The 22,124-nt window shown below is 36.6% G+C and overlaps 1 protein-coding gene across 2 annotated transcripts in view; it reads left to right on the top strand.

The window, feature by feature from the left end:
• RPS6KA6 (ribosomal protein S6 kinase A6) overlaps positions 1-22,124 on the top strand; it is a 209,590-nt gene that overhangs the window by 39,706 nt on the left and 147,760 nt on the right. For both annotated transcript variants that reach the window (XM_081126032.1, XM_081126031.1), the window contains exon 2: positions 7,208-7,267. In XM_081126032.1, coding sequence (XP_080982158.1) covers positions 7,208-7,267 — 60 coding nt within the window. The remainder of the gene's footprint in view (positions 1-7,207; positions 7,268-22,124) is intronic.

The following is a 22,124-nucleotide window of genomic DNA, read 5'->3' on the forward strand; positions in this document are numbered from 1 at the left end:
CCTCACTGTTGTGGAATTACTTTGAAAAAACAATTCCCAGGATATGTTGTAGAGTATTATACATTGAAATTATATTTTACCTTCTGCTTAATTTGTAGCAACAAATCTTCATTGTTGATAATTCATGTCCAAAGGGATAGCTCAATATCCCTGAGTGTTAAAGGACTATGACATTATGTTCTCTATGTTGTGTTTATTAAGCTAGTAATTGATTTTTTCAGAAAGCAGGATAAAGGATAAAAATATAACTGCTCAATCTTAAATTAATTAAAAACAAAATTAATTAGGTAGTCCTATTATATTTTGTTTAACAGAAATTTGGCTTTACTTGATCATTTTTCCTTGTTCAGTTACTGGTATGTAACTTATAGGTTTATGTCTACCAAATGAGAACAAAGACATGGCTTTAATAAGAAAATATATATTCTGAAAATAGTAAACTATAAATTATTTTACAAAGTCCATTTTAGAGGATAATTTTAAATCACACTTTTGTTCAATAGCAATACTGATTGTATTAATTATCCATTGTTACACATCAAATTATCACAAATTTAGCAGCTTAAACCAAAACACATTTATTATTTCACAGTTCCTATGAGTTAGGAGTTCAGGCATTGCTCAACTAGATCTTCTCCTTAGGGTCCCATAAGCTGTAATCAAGGTTTCAGCTGTCCTTCATTCATATCTGGAGGCCTGACTGGGTAAGAATCTACTTCTAAATTTCCTCGGATTCTGGGCAGAATTCCTTTTCTTGTGGTTGTAGTACTGGGGACCCTGGCTTCTTGCTGGGTGTTAATGGAGACTGCTCTCAGCACCTAGATGCTGCCATGCTTTGTGGGCTTCTTCAAAGTAACCACTCCAATCAAACCAGCAAAGATAATCTCTTGAGTCTTATATAACATAACATAGAAATGAAATTCCATCACCTTTTCAATATTCTATTGATTAGAAGCAAGGAACAGGTGCAGCCCACACTCAAAGGTATACAGATTATGCAAGGCCATGAACACCAAGAGATGAAGATTGTGGAGGCCCATCTTAGAATCTGCCTGCCTTATTGGTGAACTGGGAGGTTTCTTTCATTTTGTCAGGGGCTTAATTCAATATGCACACATAAACCTTTATTCTAGGCAGATGTGGACCCACTTCTCAATTTAGATCTAATTTGCTGTAGTTATTTATTATTTATTTATTTATATTTATTTATTTATTTATTTATTTATTTATTTATTTATTTTAAATGTATCTTTATTTATTTCAGAGAGAGGAAGGGAGAGGGAGAGAGAGAGATAGAAACATCAATGATAGAGAGTCATTGATCGGCTACAGCCCACAACCCGGGCATGTCCCCTGACTGGGAATCGACCCCCGATCTCCTAGATCCTAGGTCGACGCTCAACTGCTGAGCCACACTCGGCTGGGCACTGTAGTTATTTAAAGGAAGTGAAAAAACTTGAAGAACTCTTCTTTCCATATGTCAGTGGCTAACCTGTAAATGTGAAGCTCCTTTGAGAGGGAAATTTTTCTCTAGATGTGAACTTCTTAAACATTTTTAACATTAGGCACTGTATAAATATAGTGCTTTTGTTTATTAGGTTGAATTTGAGGATCCTGGAAACTACTTGTAAGTTTATAATATTATTAAATTTGTTGTGAGGGTTTGTGTCTTATGTATGTTTTAATAATTTATGTCACCCATATTTCTTCTCACTTACCTTGTACCTTGTTCTTCTTTACTTGTTTATCTGTTCACTTCCTTCTTCAATATACCTCTCAGTACCAAGCTATGAGTTCCATTAATTAGTCTTGAATTTAACACTGAGAAACAGGTATATGGTTAATAGAGTTATTGTGGCCAGATAACAACCTTTTTATAAAACTGTATGTACTTTTATGTTCATTTTCCACACCACCTCCAATTTTAAGGATCTAAGGGGAAATATATATACTTTTCTCAGTTCAATTTTCCACACTGAACTGCTTTTGTCATTAGTAGTTAGAAAATGGCAGGTTTGAGATGACTCGTGATTTTCTGAGATCAGGTGAGTACAGCAACTCACTAGTATTTCTATTTGCCAAGAATCTTTTAAAGTGATCTATTTCATTATTTTCTAAGAAGATGAAAATAATTTTAAAGATTTTTTTCACTATAAGAGTCTGTTCACTTGGGTTTTGGAGTATCTGAGTCAATTATTACTACTTTTATAACTGTTCATAAGTTTTCCAGAGTCTTCTGTAAGAAATCATTTTTTCCCTATTTGGCTCTTAATTAGGGGAAACAGCATGCCTGCTTGTGTATTTAAATTACAAGTGTTATTTTTGAAATAAATGTTTAATGGCCCATGGAATTCTGAAAATATTTTTGCTTTTGTATAGGTGAAAATGACTTACGTTTTAGTAAATATCAATGAATACTGAGGTCCTCTATAAGAATGAATATTCTTATAGTGATAACATGGTACCTTGTTGAAGCTGGTTGAGGTAGGGGTAATAGAGTTTCTGTTTTTAAAGGCTATTTCTGTAGATTGAAATGATTTTTAGGATACAGTGATCTCTTCAGCTCATTTAGATTCATTTTATTTCTAGTTCCTTCACGCCCACAGCTTATGATAAATTAGTCATAAGATGGTATTAATAGGAAGTAACCAACAGCTAAGGTAACAGAGGAAAGTAGTATTACCTTTTTCTGTGGGTCATCTTGAGAGTCATTTTGTAGTGAAATTTCAATTATCGGAATTCTATGTTAATATTAGTTTGTGGACTGTTTTGTTGAATGTGCCTTTTCCTATATGTTAATGATAAATCCATCACAGGTTGTTGTTTTTTTGTTTTTTGTTTTTGTTTGTTTGTTTGTTTTTATCCCCCAGCCTATCTGTTCTTTGAGGTAAGATGGTAGATGGTGCTATGTATTGGAATTGGGAACCCTGGAGGGAAGCATGTATGTGTGTGTGTGTGTTCGAGGGGGTTACTAATTCCTTTTTGTATTGGTTATTTTTTGAGAAACATGTGAGATAAGCAAGTGAAAATGTCAAACAGGCAGTTGGATATATGGATCAAGAGCTCAGAAGAGTAGTTTCAGTAAATGTGAGTCGTGCCAGTAAATTAGCTGTCTGGAAAAAGGATGTGGAACGAGATGAAAAGGAGACCAAAGGCCATTTCCTGAGCATCTAAAATGTTTCAAGGATATTGAAAAGGAGCAAAGAAATTGAAGTAAAAGAAAATGAAAGTATGTTATCACAGAAACCAAAGACTCAAATTGGAGAGAATCGTCAGTTGCGGCATGACGCAGCAAGATCAAGTAGGATAAGGACTGATGGATCTATTAGCAAAATAGACATTGGTGACTTTATTTAGTCCTCATTCAGTTTTTTAGAAGAAAGATGCTAGTCAAATAAATAATGCTGGGTAATTTACTTCTTAAAACGTTTATTTTGAAACTTACATATAGTGAAATTCACTCTTTTTCATGTTTGGCTCTGACGTTAGACAAATGCTTAGAGTTGTGTAACCACCACCACAATCAAGGTACAGAATAGTCTCATCACTGCCCCCCCTCCTTCCCATTCCTGCACACCTACCCCTAAGCCTAACCTCTGGCAACTGCTAATCTCTTCTCCATACTTTATAGTTTTACCTTTTCCAAAATGACATATAAGTGGAATCGTAGAATATGTTGTCTTTTCCGACTGTTTTTTTTTTTTTTCATTTACAGTAATATATTTGAGATTCATCTATGTTGTTGAATGTATCAATAGATCATTTATTTTCCTTGCTGAATAGTATTCCCCTTCTTCTGCCCCCTTCCTCTAAAAACCAATGATATGAAATCTTTCCCTATAGTTTTGAATTTTTCAGAGTGTCATGTATTTATTTTCTTATAATATTTAGCCTTTTGGGACTAAATCCCTTCAGTTAGCAAAATGCATATAAGATTTATCCATTTTGTTACAAGTATCAATAGTCCTTTCCTTTTTACTGATGAATGGTTTTCGATTTCTCTACTTACCAGTTGAAGGACATCTAGAATGTTTCCAGTTTTTGATATTTATGAACAAAGCTGCTATACACATTCATGTATAGTTTTTTGTGTTAATATAAATTTACATTTATCTCAGGTAAATATTCTGCCACTGTTTTCTGACCTCCATTACTTCTCATGACAAATCTGTAGTTATTTAATTTGATATTTATGTAATATGTTTTTCTCTCACTGATTTCAAGATTTTTCCTCTTTTTCCTTTTGGTTTAGTTTATTAAGATATGTCCTGGGGTGGCTTTCTTTAATTATATTCTTCTCAGTGTTCATTGATCTTCTTTAAACTGTAAATTTATATATTTCACCAAATTTGGGGAAACTCATCCATTTTTTAAAAACAGCTTTATTGAAACATAATTTACATAACCATACAATTCACCCATTTAAAATGTACAACCAAATTGGTTTTAGTATATTGTCAGATATGTACAATCAACATCACAGTCAATTTTAAAACTTTTTTTATCACATCAAAATTAATTTTTTTACCTTTTCGTTGTCACCCACATCTACCCATCCCCCAGCCTTAAGCAACCACTATTTAATTTTCTTTTTCTATAGAGTTTTCCTCTTTTCAACATTTTACATGAATAAAATTGGAATTTTTTTTTCTGTACCACCTTTTTCTTTTTCTGAGATATTAATGATATTAATTTTAGATCTTTTAATATTGTTCCACGTGTCTCTGAGGCTCTGTTCATTTGCTTTGGATAGTTTTTCACTCTATTCTTAATATTAGTTAATTTCTATGGATTTGTCTTCAAGTTTACTATTACTTCTGCCATCTCCATTCTTTTATTGAGCCCATTCAGTATTTTTAAAATTTCATATATTATTATTTTTAGTCCTACAATTATTTACATTTGGTTCTTTTTATAGGTTCTACTTCTCAGCTCATAACTTTTTATCATTCCATTTAAGTGTGTGTGTTTTTACCCAAAAGAGCATGTTTATATTTTGCTAAAGTCCTTGTTAGATACTTCAGTATTGGAGTTATCTTGGAATTGATGCCTGTTAATTTTGATTTTTTTTCTTTTTTCAGCAGACAGTCTACCAGGTTTGGTTGAGACTTTCAAGTTCTATCTCACCCTCTCTGGATGATGGTTCCCATGTTAATTATGTTTTCAAACTGTTTGTGTTACCACCCTACATGTGCCACTCAGTGCATGTGCTAATTCAGTGATTAGTCTGAGATTTGAATAGTGCTTGATATTGCGGTTCAGTTTTCAAAGCCATTATTAGGTTTCTTTGGTTCTATTCCACAGTTTGTTGCTGTAGTTTTTTGTTGGGACTAGGACTTCTGTCTCTTCATATATAGAATTAGGGGATCTCCTCCCATTCTAACCTCCCTATGATTTCTTCTTCGGATTGTCCAGTTACCATGGGCCCTTTATTGTTCTTCTGACCAGAAATGTGAGTTTCTCTCAGAGTCTTAGCTTTTCATGCTGTCACACAACTCTGCACTTTTGGGGATAACCTTGCAGTGAAGTGAAGGAGAGGATAAAAAAATATCAGTGATTACCTCCATACTTTTCTTGTCATATGGGCCTCTTTTTCTGGTTCCTCTGACTAGAGATATAGAGGTCTTCTCTTGATTGGGGCCTGCCTTGGAGCAGGACTGGGAGTAAAAAAAAGTGGGGAAAGTGGGAAAAAGGAAAAAAAGTGGGAAAAAGTGGGATTCTTATGCTCACCTGCTCAAAAGTATATCTTTTCCTGGTCCTCTATGAAGAAAGTATAATTTTGCTTGGAAATTTTGTTTATGCCCACTGTAGGGTGCCATGAACTAGTCTCTCTTTGGGTCAAAGTCAGGAGATAAAAGTGGAAAATGAACACAGGATAGTCACTACACTGGTTATTTTTCAAATTTTGACCTCCCTCCTTAAATTGCTTGTTATTGCTTAATTTTCAGAGTACTTAGGTAGTTCCTTTTTGTATTTTGTCTAAAAGTTTTAGTTTATAATCACAGGAGAGTTAGGCTTATTCTATCTTGGCTGTCACCAAAAACTATTTAATTTACGTTCCTCTTTTTATTTTTTACTTTCCTGTGGACTCATAAATAGGAATTGGTGAAATTTATTTTTTTCTAGACCATCTTTCTGTTGCTTAATTTTCAAACATATTAAATCAGTGGTTGGTAGACGTTTTCTGTAAAAGGCCAAATAGTAAATATTTTAGGCTTTGCAAGCATAAGGTCTCTATCAACTGTTCAGCTCTGTTGTTCCATTAAGAAAGCAGCTATATATAATATGGAAACAAATAGATGTGTCTGTGTTTCAGTAAAATTTTATTTACAAAACAGATAGTGGGCCACATTTGGCCCATGGGCGCGTGTTTGGTGACTCTTGATGTAAACCCTCTACCCTTACTCTTTCTTGAAGTAGTGCTTGAAGAGTAAATATTATTATCTAATGAGCTTTTATGTTGAGATCATTTTTTTCCCATGATCACTTACATTTTTCTCTGACAGTTTATTCTTCTATAGAGTAACTCAAAAAAATTTAAAAAATATATCTTTATTGATTTCAGAGAGAGAAAGGGAGAGGGAGAGAGATAGAAACATCAATGACGAGAGAGTCATTGATCGACTGCCTCCTGCACACCCCCTACGGGGGATTGAGCCCCCAACCTGGACATGTGCCCTGATTGGGAATTGAACCTCGATCTCCTGGATCATATAGGTCAATGCTCAAATACTGAGCTAGGCTGGCAATTAACTCAAAATTTAATAGAACTGAATGAAAGGAAAAGGATTCACAACAGTGTAATTATATAAAAATCTTTCCATCCTAACTTGCTTTGAATATATTCCCACCATAAATTTCTTCTGTGGCATTTTTTCCCTTGTCTTATAAATATTTGGTTGGGGACAGTCCTACTGAAAGTGTACATGTCATACGTTTAGTTTATGTTCATTCATCATAGCAAAGCTCTAAACAATATGAAATGAAATATATAGCACTGGAATTCAGGGATTCTCAAGGACAATCTGGAAATTATATTAATAATGGTCCTTTTCTAAGTACCTTCTATGTGTCCTTTGTTCTTTTATGTTTCAGTAAGTGTGGATTTTGTTTGATTGTGAAGGGAAATGCCTAGGGTTCTATTTTTTTTAGTTATTCCCCTTGTTCTATTACTCTTGAACTTCAGTTTTTGAACAATATTTTTCAGGTAAATCATCTTAAAATGGATGATGAGCCAATGGAAGAAGGAGAAGCAGATTCTTGCCAAGTAAGTATTCATGTTAACTTATTAAGCTACATTTTTAGAATAAAAAGAAGGAGAATAATGGTAAAGGAGAAAATATTTTGTCAATTAAAGAAGTTTATTCAGGTATATTAATAATAAGCAAATCCAATTATTAGTAAAACAATAGCAGGTCAAAATATAAGACATATTTTCTTGTCAGAAACTCTTATACATGAATTTTTTATTGATTTTTTTTTTTAAGAGAGAGAGGAAAGAAGAGGAAGGGAGAGAGAGAAACATCGATGTGAAAGAGAAACATCAATTGGCTGCCATCTGCATGCCACCTACCGGGGATTGAGCCTTAAACCTGGGCATGTGCTTTGACCAGGAATTGAACCCTCCACCTTTCGGTGTATAGGATGACATCCAACCAACTGAGCCACACCAGCCAGAGCTATACATGAATTTTTAAAACAACTTTATTGAGCTATAATTTACATGCTGCCATGAAATTCACCCATTTTAAGTACAATGGGTGAAATTTTTACTTGCCAATATATGAATAACTAGGTTACTAAAATATATAATCCTCTGAATTAAATTTTAACTCCATCTGTGGACTCTAAAATAACAAAACAAAGCAAAACAAAAACTGACTCATAGAAACAAAGATCAAACTGATGGTTGCCAGAGGGGAGTGGGTAGGGATATGGGTGAAAAAAGTGAAGGGAAATACAGTCAATAATATTGTAATAAATTTGCACTGTGACAGATGATTATTAGATTCAGTGAGGTGATCACATTGTAAGGTATATAAATGTTGAGTCACTATATTGTACACCTGAAACTAATATACTATTGTATGCCAACTATACTTAAAGGAAATTCAACAAAAAATGAAAGAACAAGCTAAATAAGATTGTATTCAACTTTAGGGTAGAAAGGAGACGTAACATGGAAATATTTAACTACAAGGAAAACCTGAGGTCATTTAAAATCTATTTGCTGGCTTTCAAAAAGGAAAATATCTAACTTATTTTGGAAATTCCTAACTAGTTTTAAAGAATGCATAACTATTAGGTTATTCTATGCAAGGACTATATACTAGCTCCTCATTTTACAAGATCTAGTTTATGTTGTTATTTTATAATATTCATTTCTGTAGATATTTTCATAGAATTATAGTTTATTTTAAGCTGGAAGGAACCTTAGGTATAGTATTTTTAATACCTTCTTTGTATAGAAAAGTCTACTGAGACCTGGAGAGTTTGTGATTTATACTAGATCATAAAACTAACAAGTAGCAGAATAAGGATTTATGAATCAGTGTCCCTGATGTTAGGTCAGCCATGTATTGTGCAGACTCGAAGAAGTGGGAAATAAGGAAAGCACATTCTTTTCTTATTTAATTGTGGACAGAATCAACTTTGATTCCCCCCCTCCCAAGAGACTGGTTCATACGTGGATTTTTCTCAGATAGGAACCAGCAGAGGGATTTAAAATAGGTTTGTCCAAGACTCTCCTTTGAAGTATCTATGTAAAAAGCAACTCTTTCTGCAGATAGTGGTAATGTAACAGTAATCTCATGAGTAAAAAGATGAGAGGTGAACTAAAATTTTAGTTTTTTAAATTTACTTACTGTTAATATTGAGTATAATGAAATGTAAGCTATTAAAATCATCTAGAGCTTTATATATAGATCATATGGACTAAAAGGCATAGTAATATTTATGTTACTAGTTTATAAAAGATTATATTGCAAGGAAATACGGAAGGCAGTTAAGAAGGTGTATATCAGTATTAATAAATTAACAAGGAAATACCATGTCTCACACCACTGGAGGAATGAAAAAAGTATGTGCATGTGTATGTATGTGTACATCTGTAAACAACAGAAACACCTACACATAATCATAGGGTTATTGTCAAATATTTACCTTTCTAATTGTAATAAAAGATGAGTCAGGAAGTACAGTTTTAATTATAAGACAGTAAAATTTGTGCTAGATGCTAATATGATTTATATTAGGCAATTGCTAAAAAGGGGTGTCAAGTTTTGGAGAATAAGGGACATAGAATCACTTCCAAGGATTTGCTTTAGTTTGTGGCCTGAGTTATCTGAACTTAAAACAATGTCATTTCACTGTATGATGGTTTTGACTTAAAACAAAATACTTCTGAGTTAGTGCTTTGGGTTTCTTCAGGTATATACCTAAAAGTGTTATCCCTTCTTCATAAGGCAGTTCCATTTTTAATTTTCTGAGGAACCTCCATACTGTGTTCCATAAAAGCTGTGGTACATATATACGATGGAATAATAGGCATAAAAAAGAATGAAATGTTACCATTTGTGACAGCATGAATGGACCTAGAGGATATTATGCCAAGTAAAATAAGTTAGACAGAGGAAGACAAATACCATACAATTTCATTTATAAATGGAATGTAAGAGAAAATAAATGAACAAACAAGATAGAAACTGACTTATAGAGGCAGAGATTAGATGGTTGCCAGAGGGGAGGGGTTGGGGGGCTGGGTGAAAAGGTGAGGGATTAATAAGTAAAAATTGGTAGTCACAAAATAGTCACAGGCATGTAAAGTACAGCGTAAGGAATATAGTCAATAATATTGTAATAACTATCTACGGTGAAGGTAGACACTTGAAATATCAGGAGGGCCACTGTGTAAAGTATATGATTGTCTAACCACTATGCTGTACACCTGAAACTAATAAAAATAATGTTGAATATAAACTGTAATTGAAAAATTAAAATAAAACAAAGTACTTTCCACTATGTCAGCTACTTGTGACAGTTAAATACTATGGGTTCTAGGAAACACTAACCATATACTTTTATCATTCCTTTGTCTAATGTTTTCATATATAGAATTGTTTTGGTTGTAGTTGCTTATTCAAATATAATTCTGGCAGCTGTGTGCTTTTTTTATGGTTGTCTTTGTTTTAGTAATAGAGGATTATAGAAACTGCTTTATGATGTATAGATTCTTTAAAGAGTGTTCTTTAAATTTGAACTTCAGGTATTGCATGAGACCTAATGTTTTGCAATTGACTGATGTAGACAACCAATTCACTCCATCTCAATTTTTGTAGCTTTAGACTTTCATGGTCATTTTCTCTCTATTTTTCAGTTAAAACAAGCAAAATTAAATAAAAAGCTTCCCAAATTACATGTATATGTATCACATATTTAGCAAAGCTGAATTTTTGTTAATATAATTTTTAATATTTTAAGATTTTTTATAAGGAATTGTTCCACTTCTCAAGACAGCCTTCACATTTGGGAAGTATTAAGTAACAGGTCACTAGTGAAAGATATCTGATATCATATTTCACCACCTGGTCCTCTATTATTCCCAACAATGTCTATGTTGGAAAAAATATGTTAAGATTTTTCTTTAGGACATGGATGAGCCTTAAATGTACATTATTAAGTGAAAGAGGCCAATCAGAAAATGCTACGTATTATATGATATGTCTGGGTGTGAGCCTCTTTGGATTCTTCTTGCTTGGGATTCTCTGTGCCTCCTGAACTTGTGTGACTTTTTCCTTGACCAGGTTAGGGACGTTTTCTGCCATTATTTCTTCAAACAGATTCTCCAATCCTTGCTTACTTTTGACTTCTTCTGGTACTCCTGTGATGCAAATATCATTATGTTTCATGTTGTCCCACAGCTCCCTTAGACTGTCCTGTTTCTTCCTTTTGGGTTTCTGATTGAGTGATTTTTTTCTACCCTGTTTTCTAATTCACTGATCTGATCCTCAGGTCCCTCTAATCTGCTGTTCATGCCTTCCAATGTATTCTTTATTTCTGCTATGTCATTCTTCATTTCGCTACTGGTCATTTTTCATAGTTTCCTTATCTTTTTTCATGCTGTTGAGCATCCTTACAATCAGTATTCTGAACTCTATATCTGAGAGATTGCTTATTTACATTTCATTTAGCTCTTTTTCTGGATACTTCTCTTGTTCTTTCATTTGGGGCTTATTTTTTTATCTCCCTATTCTAGCTGTTTATTTGGGTTTGTTTCTATGTATTAGGTAGGCCTACTAGGACTGTCAATCTTTTTGGAAGGTCTCTGGTGCAGGCCAATGTCGGATGCTGTTTGTGACTGGCCTTGAGTACCCTATTTAGAGCTATCAACACCCCATGGCTTGAGATCCCCTCTGTTGGGGGTGGGTGCATTTAAACAGGACCAAGATACACACCTGGGCTTTTCCAAGGCCCAGGTCCAATAGCAGATCAGGCAAAGACTCAAAGCATGCAGAGGTCTGCCTCTGCCTGTAGGCTGATTAATCTGGTTCTCTTAATGAGCCTCAGGCTGTAGAAACTCCATTGGATAGGGAAGAGGTTTTCCAGCAGGGTGGGGCAATTCCTTCCCCCTCAGGCAAAATCTGCTTGGAAAGTAAATGTCTGCCTATGAATGATATCCCCTGCAGTAAGGGGGAATTACTTAGCATAAGAATCCAGAGGGGTGCCCTCTGAACTCTGTCTTCAGAGCCCATCATCCTAGATTCTCACACAGCTCCAGTCTACTTTGCCCTCCCTCTGCTGGAGCCCAAGGTGTGTGGCTGCACAGGAAACTTTGTGCGTTGGCTCCTTAAGAGGGTGCCTGCAGTTCCAGCAGCCTCTCTCTGGCAGACAGAAACCCTGCTGCTTTTCACAGCCAGATGTTATGGGGGTACCTTTCTCAGTTTTGAATGCTCTTGGCTGGGAAGCCCAACCCAGGGTTTAGGCCACAGAGTCCTCAATGGAAACCCCCCCACAGCTGAGATAACCCCCCGGAGCTTCAGCTACTGCCTGTGGAAACCCAGCCAGCCCTCCTGGGCCTGAACACTTCCTGCTGGTCTCTATTTGGTCTCCACTTTTCCTCCTTGTTTATGAGGGTACTCTCTAGCTTGTCTTCAGTTGCAGTTGATTATTCAGGATGCTTTTTTTATATTTTAGTTCAATTTCCAGTTTAGTCCTGGGAGAGTGTCAGTGTAGCTTCCACTCAGTCTGCCGCCGTCTTTAATACTCCTATTTTTATTATTTCTTTAAAGGGCCCATCTCCAAATATAGGCACATTGTGAGGTATGGTGGGTTATGACTTCAGTACATGAATTTTGAGGGAACACGATTCAGCCCATAACATATTGTATATTTTTGTGTCATTAGGGATATGATATTTCCAACAGTATCATATTGCTATCTTTATGTCCACAATTATCTCTATACCCAGTGTGTAGCACAGTCCCTGCTACAGAGAAGATATGTGTTTAATGTATATTGTTGATTTGTTAAGTGAGAGAACAGTTAAAAAGAAAAGAGTGTTTACAGTTGTGTGCATGGAAAATAATACAATAATTAATTAATAATACAAGAATAAACTTTGTGTTTTGTATACTCACAACTGTAAACCTACTTTTACTCCACCCTGTACAAGGGAAGATAATATGATATATCACAACTTTATTATATCAGGATAGGAAAATTTTTTGAAGATAATTCACTCTTAAGAAAAAAACTAATGGGCCTTGATAAGTACATTACTACCTTATTTCAAGCTACATTGTTTCCACTCTCACACTTTTGGAATGGTGCAGAACCAGAAGAAAGTGAGGTGGAGGAAGGAAGGAGGGTCGTAGATGCCAAAAAGGAACACTTTATTGGTAAACATCAATAAATATAATCTTGGGAAGGCTGATAAATATTGGGCAATAGACAAGAATGGGGCAGGGTTCAGGTGAAATAAAAAAGACCAATATTGGAAATGATTATGTAAGAGCATATCACATAATTTGACAGTTAAAAAGAGCTAGTGGCAGACACATGGTAAAACACTCTGAAATAAGTAGCCATGTGTGTGTGTATTTGTGTGTATCTCTATATCTATCTAACTGTATATGTGTGTATATATGTGTGTGTGTGTGTGTGTGTATAAATATACAGTGTCCCAAAAATGTATACACACTTTGAATTATTATTCATTCCAATGGGTTAATTCTGAAAAGAAAGAAATATCAGTTGACCTATCAGCTTTAAAGTGTATATGCATTTTTGGGGTGACACCCTGTGTGTGTGTGTGTATGAGTGTATATATATACATATATATGAATACGAAGATCCTAAATAGTATTTTTGAATCCTAACCATGTATGAGAATCATCATCTTTGGAGCTTTTAATACACGTGAATGAACACCACCACCCTAGTTCTACTGAACTATAATCGCTGAGGGTGGGACCCAGGCATGTGATTGAAATAAATATTTATTCTACAAGTGATCTTTACTTGCAGGTAAGGTATTGTAAACTGTCTATGTGAAGGCAAACTAGCTAAAATTTAGTAATATAATGAGTATCAGTTGTTTGCCTAAGAATTTGTGTCTTTATTTGAAACGGCAATTGGCTATTCATTAAGTCAATATCAGCTTTTATATTTTAAGTACAGGTTCAGGGGTCATTATGCCCTTAATTTGTATTGAGTACAACACAGTGTAATAAAAATACTGAACATGAATAATCTGGAAAAATATTTATATTCTTCGCACTCTAAGGAAAAAATGCTCCTTTTATTAAGTTTAGAAATATTGTCATCACAAAGTCAGTTCTATTCAAAATTGACAAAATTCCGCTTTATAGAATGTATCTCCTGTTTCCCTATTTCCTTTATATATATATATATAATTTTTTTTTTCCTAGGTATGACAATGACTTTTTATTTTTTTTATTTTTATCTTATTTTTTTATTTTTTATTTTTTAAATTTTATTTTTGTTTAAAATATTACAGATGTCCCTTTTTCTCCCCAATGACCTATTCCACCCCGTCCCAACCCCTCCCTAGTCCCTCTCCCCACCATTGTCCCTGTCCTTGGGTTGTGCATATATGCATATAAATTCTTTGGTTACTCTCTCCCCCTCCACCCACTCACCCTCCTCCATCCCTCTAACATTCCTCATTCTCATCTATTCTTCCATGTCATTGAATCTATTCTGTTCATTAGTTTATTAAGTTCTTTAGATTCCACGTATAAACGAGATCATGTGATGTTTGCCTTTCTCTGCCTAACTTATTTCACTTAGCATAATTTTCTCCAGGTCCATCCATACTGTCCCAAAGGGTACAAGATTCTTCTTCTTTACAACTGCATAGTATTCCATGGAGTAGATGCACCACAGCTTTTTTATCCACTCATTTACTGATGGGCACTTGGGCTGTTTCCAGATCTTAGCTATTGTAAACTGTGCTGCTATGAACATAGGGGTACATATATTCTTTCTGATTAATGTTTCACGATTCTTAGGATACATTCTTAGGAGTAGAATCACTGGGTCAAAAGGCAGCTTCATTTCTAATTTTTTGAGGAAACTTCATATTGTTTTCCATAGTGGCTGCACCAGTCTGCATTCCCACCAGCAGTGTACCAGGATTCCCCATTCTCCACACCATCGCCAGCACGTCGTTTGTTAATGTTAGCCATTCTAACAGGTGTGAAGTGATAGCTCATTGTGGTTTTAATTTGCATCTCTCTGATGATTAGCGAAGTTAAGCATTTTCTCATGTGTCTCTTGGCCATCCATATGTCCTCTTTGGAGATGTGTCTATTCAAGTCCTTCGCCCATTTCTTAATTGGGTTGTTTGTCTTCCTCTTGCTGAGTACTATGAGTTCTTTGTACACTTTGGAAATTAGTCCCTTATCAGATACATCCTTGGCAAATATGGTTTCCCAGACTGTGGGGTTCCTTTGTATTTTGAGGCTGTTTTCTTTTGCTGTGCAGAAGCTTTTTAGTTTGATGTAGTTCCATATGTTGATACTTTCTTTTCTTTCTCTTGCCCTAGGAGATGTATCTGTGGAAATTCCACTACGTGGGATGTCTGTGACTTTACTGCCTATGTTTTCTTCCACGATTTTTATGGTTTCATGACTTACATTTAAGTATTTTATCCATTTTGAGTTTATTTTTGTATAAGGTGAAAGTTGGTGGTCTAATTTCATTTTTTTGCATGTATCTGTCCAATTTTCCCAGCACCACTTATTGAAGAGACTGTCTTTACTCCATTGGATGCTCTTGGGTCCTTTGTCAAACATTAACTGACCATAATGGCATGGGTCTGCTTCTGGGTTCTCTGTTCTGTTCCATTGATCTATATGCCTGTTGTTGTACCAATACCCGGCTGTTTTGATTACAGTGGCTTTGTAATACAGTTTGAAGCCTGGTAACATGAGCCCTCCCACTCTGTTCTTTTTTCTCAAGATGGCTGCAGCTATCCGGGGTCTTTTTTGGTTCCATATACATTTTCGAATTGTTTGTTCTAGGTCTCTGAAATATGGTATTGGTATTTTAATAGGAATTGCATTGAATTTATAAATTGCTTTGGTTAGTATGGGCATTTTAATATTAATTCTTCCAATCCATGAGCATGGTATATTGTTCCACTTGTTTAAATCTTCCTCTATTTCTCTTTTCAGTGTGATGTAGTTTTCTGAGTACAGGTCTTTTACACCCTTGGTTAAGTTTATTCCTAGGTATCTTATTTTTTTAGTTACAATGATAAATGTTATTGCTTTTTTAGTTTTTCTCTCTGAAAATTCATTGTTGGTGTATAAGAATACCATTGATTTCCGGATGTTGATTTTGTATCCAGCTACCTTTCCAAATTCGTTTATCAAACCTAGTAGTACTTTGATGGAGCCTTTAGGGTTTTCTATGTACAATATCATGTCATCTGCAAATAATGACAGTTTTACTTCCTCCTTTCCAATTTGGATACCTTTTATGTTTTCTTCCTGTCTGATGGCTATGGTGAGGACATCCAGTACTATGTGGAATAAGAATGGTGAAAGTGGAAATCGCTATCTTGTTCCTGTTTTTAAGGGAAATGGATTTAGTTTTTGCCCATTGAGTATGACGTTGGCTGTAAGTCTGTCATATATGGCCTTTATTATGTTGAGGTACGATCCCTCTATTCCCACTTTTCTGAAAGTTTTTATCAGAAATGAGTGCTAGATTTTGACAATGCTTTTTCTGTGTCTATTGATATGATCATATGATTTTTGTCCTTCATTTTGTTTATGTGATGTATCACATTTATTGATTTGCAAATGTTGTACCAGCCTTGCATCCCCAGAATAAATCCCACTTGGTCATGATGTAGGATCTTTTTAATGTTTTGCTGGATCCAGTTTGCTAGTATTTTAGTGAGGATTTTAGCATCTATGTTTATCAGGGATATGGGCCTGTAACTTTCTTTCTTTGTAGTATCTTTATCTGGTTTTGGAATTAGGATGATGCTGGCCTCATAAAAAGAGTTTGGGAATTTTTCCTCCTCTTGAATTGTCTGGAATAGTTTGAATAGAATAGGTGTTAATTCTTCTTTGAATGCTTGGTAAAATTCGCCTGTAATTCCATCTGGTCCAGGACTTTTGTTTGTGGGAGTTTTTTGATTACTGCTTCAGTTTCATTAGGTTTTTATTGGCCTATTCAGGTTTTCTGCCTCTTCTTGATTCAGCTTTGGAAGGTTGTATGCTTCTAAGAATTTGTCCATTTCCCCTATGTTTTCCAATTTGTTGGCATATTGTTGCTCATAATATTTTCTTACAATTCTTTGTATTTCTGTTGGGTCAGTTGTTATATCGCCTCTTTCATTTCTGATTTTATTTATTTGGGTCCTCTCTCTTTGTTTCTTAGTGAGTCTGGCTAAAGGTGCATCAATCTAATTTATCTTTTCAAAGAACCAGCTCTTGGTTTCATTGATTTTTTTTGTATTTTTTTTAGTCTCTATGTTATTAATTTCTGTTCTTATTTTTATTATTTCCTTCCTTCTACTTCCCAGGGGCTTTTCTTGCTGTTCTCGTTCTAGCTATTTTAGTTGTTGTGTTAGATGGTTCATTAGATCTTTTTCTTGTTTCTTGAGATATGCCAGTAATGCTATGAATTTTCCTCTCAAGACTGCTTTCACCGTGTCCCATAGATTTTGGGTTGTTGTCTGTTCATTTTTGTTACTTTCCATGAAGTGTTTTATTTCTTCCTTGATCTCATTGGTAACCCATTCATTGTGTAATAACATGCTCTTTAGCCTCCATGTGTTTGAATATTTTTGAGTTTACTTATAGTGGTTGATTTCTACTTTCATGGCATTGTGATCCAAGAAGATGCTTGATATGATTTCAATCTTCTTATATTTTTAGAGACTTCCCTTGTGCCCTAACATGTGGTCTGTTTTTGAGAATATTCCATGTGCACTTGAGAAGAAGGTGTATTCTGCTGCTTTGGGGTGAAATGTTCTGTAAATGTCAATTAAATCCATTAGGTCTACTGATTCATTTAAGGTCTGTGTTTCCCTGTTGATTTTTTTGTCTTGATGATCTGTCCAATGCTGACAGTGGGGTGTTAAAGTCCCCCACTATGATTGTGTTGCTGTCAATTTCCCCTTTAAAGCCCCCCAAAAATGTTTTATATATTTAGGTGCTCCTATATTAGGTGCATAAATGTTTATAAGGGCTGTTTCCTCCTATTGGATTGATCCCTTTAGTAATATGTAGTGACCATCTTTGTCTCTTGTTATGGTCTTTATTTTGAAGTCTGTTTTGTCTGAAATAAGAATTGCTACTCCAGCTTTCCTTTCCATTCCATTTGCATGGAATATTTTACTCCATCCCTTCACTTTTAGCCTGTGTGAGTCTTTTGCTCTCAGGTGGGTCTCTTGTAGACAGCATATATTTGGGTCCTACTTTCTTATCCATTCAGCTACCCTATGTCTTTTGATTGGACCATTTATTCCGTTTACATTTAAGGTTACTATTTATATCAACTTATTTAATGCCATTTTCCCCTTTATGCTCATGTACCTTTCTCTCACTATTCCTTCTTTTTCTTAAAGCAGTCCTTTTTGCATTTCTTGCAATGCTGGTTTTGTGGTGGTGAACTCCTTTATTTCACCTTCAAATTTAAATGATAGCCTTGCTGGATAAAGCAATCTTGGTTGCATGTTCTTGCTCTTCATTACTTGCAGAACTTCATGCCACTCCCTTCTGGCCTGAAGAGTCTCTGTTGAGAAATCCGCTGTCAGCCTTATGGGGGTTCCCTTGTAGGTCACTGCTTGTCTCTCTCTTGCAGGACTTAATATTTTCTCTTTGTCCTTGCCATTTGCCATTTTAATTATGATGTGTCTTGGAGTGTGTCTCTTTGGGTCCCTCTTGTTTGGAACCCTCTGTGCTTCCTGCACTTGTGTGGCTTTCTCCTTCACCAACCTAGGGTAGTTTATCAGTATTTTCTCCTCCAAGTTGTCTATCCTTTGCTCTGTTTCCTCCCCTTCTGGATCTCCTTTAATGCAAATGTTGTTTCGCTTCATGTTGTCCCAAAGCCCCCTTAGACTGTCCTTCTGCTTTTTAAGTGTTTTTTTCTTTTTGATGCTCTGATTGTGTGATTATCTCTACTTTGTCTTCTAAGTCACTTATTCTATCCTCTGCTTCATTGAGTCTGCTTTTAATTCCTTCCAGTGCATTCTTGATATCAGATACAGCATTGTTTATCTCTTTCTGAGTTTTGTTTATGGTATGTATCTCTTTTTTCATGTTTTCACTAAGGTCCTCAATCTTATCATCTAGTGTCTTCTTAAGTTCCTTGAACATCTTCATCATCAATACTCTGAACTCCGTTTCTGATAACTTGCTTAACTCCATATCCTCAAAGTCTTTTTCTGGTGATTTTTCCTTTTCTTTAATATGGGGGTTGTTTCTTTGTCTCCCCATTTTGGTAGGTCTTAGTATTTGTATCTATATATTAGATATATTTGCTGTGTCCCAGTCTTGTGGGATTGTATTCCGTCTTGTAGGTCCAGTGGAACCCAGAGTTGTGTTTTCCTTATACTTCCGAGTACTTTGCTCTAGGCGTGTCCCTCTTGTGGGTATCCTTTTAGTGCTTTCTTTATGTTCTCTTGTTGTGGTTGGGTCTAGCTTGTCGTTGATCAGTCCTTGGGAAGACCCTTCTCTCAGGTTGGCTAACTGTGTCTCAGCCCCAACCTCTTCATGTAAGCTGTTGTACGGGTGCTGGCAAGGCAGGACAATACACAACTAAACTTCCAGGAAACAAAAGGTATCTTCAAAATATCGTTACAGTCACAATGAAAAAATCCACATGAAAATTGACCTGGGAGAGTGAAGGGAGAACACACACACACAAATGCTTAAAAAAAAAAGAAAGAGAAAGAAAAGTAACGCTTAGATAGAGAGAGATGTATATTGTTGTTAACACTGGTGAAAATTTAGGAAATAATAATAAACTAAAATGTAAAAAATATAGAAGCTACTGGGAGATAACAGAGGTAGAGAAAAGATTCTGAAAGAAGGGCCAGCAAAAAATTAAGGGAAAGAATAGGAATAGGATAATAGTTGAAAATGAGATATCAAAAATACAATAAAGAGAATAAGAGAAACTAACAATCGAACAAAAAGACAAGAAGACAGAATGGAGGATAATGAAAAAATGAAAGAAAGTAGAAAAAGAAAAAGAAAAGAAAAGAAAAGAAAGTTATGGCAATGGATCGAGAGGAGAGAGAGAAATATAGCCCCGGCAGGGAGGGAGTCTTGTAAGAGATTTGGTGGAAAGTATAGAAGAAAGCTGTAAACTTGGTTATAATGATAAAGTCTCAGTCATTAAGCAGGAATATCAAGAAAGTCTTGATATTAGAAGCAAGGATAAAACAAAACAAAGCAAATAACCAAAACAAAACTAAAAACAAGCTAATCATGAAAAAAATTCTTTTATAAAAAAGAGAAAAGAAATTTAGTTAAAAAATGTTTAAAAAAAAATTTTAAAAAGAAAAAACAAATTTCCTCCCCTTTCTCTCCTTCCTAACAAACAAAGTGAAAAAAAACCAAAAAACAAATAGAAAACAAACAAAAAACCCAAAAACCCAAAAACCAAATCCAAACAAAACAAAAAAACAGAAGAAAAAACAGGTAGTCAATCAGGTGAGTTTCTTCTGGGTAACTTATGTTGTTTGAGGGTTACTGTTTTGTATGCTGATTTCAGTTCTCCTGGGAGGTACTTGTGTATCACCCAATGTGAAGAGCTGTCTAGGTTTGGCTCTGGTGTCCTTAGGTAGATGGTTGATCTGAGGCTCTCCATGGACCACCTCGTCTTGTCAGCTATTTTGCAACCTTGTAGTTGCCTGGTATTACTCCAGAGTCTTCTGTAGAGTCTTTAGGGTGCAGGGTGGCTAGTGTAGCTCAGAGTATCACTCCCCTTAGAGGTTTCGCAGTCAGGCGCTCACTCTGCAGGAGTTAGTCTCTGCTCTGTCCCCAGCTCCTCAGTCCCTACCCTGTCTTTTGATTCTAGTTCCCCAGGCTCTGACCTTCTGCAGTTTCAGATTGATTTCAGCCTGTTGCCTTTTCTGTATGGGCCGTTTCAGCAGCCTGGGTTCAGTGGGTTTGATTAAAAACACATTATGGTGAGCCCTTTGCCTGCCCTCCCCCCACCAGGGGTTTTCAGCGTTTCCTCCAGTTCCCAGACAACAGTTCCTGAGAGTCTTATTCTTGTAATGTCCTCCCGTGAGCTGCTCTCCCTTCCCCCTCAGGACTGTGCCCTGCGGGTGTTTCTGGGGCTTCAGTGAGCTGGGTCCACCTTTTTCATGTTGGGGGCGGTGCTCTTGGCTGCAGAAGAGTCAGGTGGGCTCCGCCCCTCCCTGCTCAGCTCTGGTTGGCTGGTTCCACCAGGTCCAACCCTCAGACCATCTACTGTGCAGACCCCAATCCCAGGCTCTGCTGGTCTGTCCGCACAGCGCAGGCAGGGAAGGTGGGAACCAGTTTCGTGATCAGACTCACAAAGGCACAAAGCAACACACAGGTAGAGAGTCTGCCCTGCAAGGTACCGCCATCTGTGCACCAAGGCACCCAACGGGAGGGGACCCAAAGTCAGCTCCATGCAGCTCTACACACCGCTGGTCTCAGCAAAGCGGGGGCGGCTTCACACGCCACCACGGGGCCCCTCAGTGCTGGTCACAGATCCCAGACTCCCCACCAGGAGCTCAGGGCAGGAGGACACCCTCAGGGCTAGTTGCAGATCCCAGCCTCTTGGCACCAGGAGCTCAGGGCAGGGAGCACTCCTCCCCTCCCCCGCGCCATGCAGATTCAGTGCTTTCTGGGGCTCAGCACAATGCCCCTCAGGGAGGCACAGGGTCCCTGTGTGCGGCTGCTCAGTCCAGTCCTCTGGTCCCTTACCACTTGGGTGCCACAGACCTTGGGACAGCCTTCCCTATGGTCGGCACCCTGAGCACTAGATGCTGCTCACAGCCGCCACTAGAAGCTTTGTTTCGCTAGTAAGGCGCCATTGCCATTAAAGGCTTTGTTTGCTAGAAAGGCTCCGATCCCTTGGGGACTCACTGCTTCCCTTGGTCCCTCTGCCCTGTGCTCTGGGCGCTCCTCCCCCTCTCTGCTCTGGGTGTGGGATCCCTGCTTTTGGATGCTGTCGGCACTCCCGAAGGGAGTGAGCTTTGCAGCCTCCAAGCCTCTGGGCTCGGAGCCCAGCGCAGGCTTCAGGGGGGACTCCCCATTCCTACGCCCCCCTCTCTTACCGGACTCCGTGATGTTTCTTCAGTGCTCCCCAGTCGCACTCCGTCCACTCAGGTATATTTCTCTGGTTTTTTCAAGCTGGTTAGGTAAGTTTTTAGGAGTAAATCGCATCCGTGGCTGGGAGTGGGGACGCCCTGCTGCTTCTCTCAGGGCTGCCATCTTCTCTCCTCCTCCTTTATATATTTTTAAAAAATAAATTCTGGATTTATATTTTTCTGTTTCTTAAAGGTATTTTAAAATAATTTTAATGTTTCTTATTAGTTAATTTTACCTTTAAAGTCTATCTATTTTTTTTGTAGCAAGATTTTCTCATTCTCTTTGTAT

The sequence above is a fragment of the Miniopterus schreibersii genome (assembly GCF_964146895.1).
Source record: "Miniopterus schreibersii genome assembly, chromosome: X".
In the NCBI taxonomy this organism is placed as follows: Eukaryota; Metazoa; Chordata; class Mammalia; order Chiroptera; family Miniopteridae; genus Miniopterus; species Miniopterus schreibersii.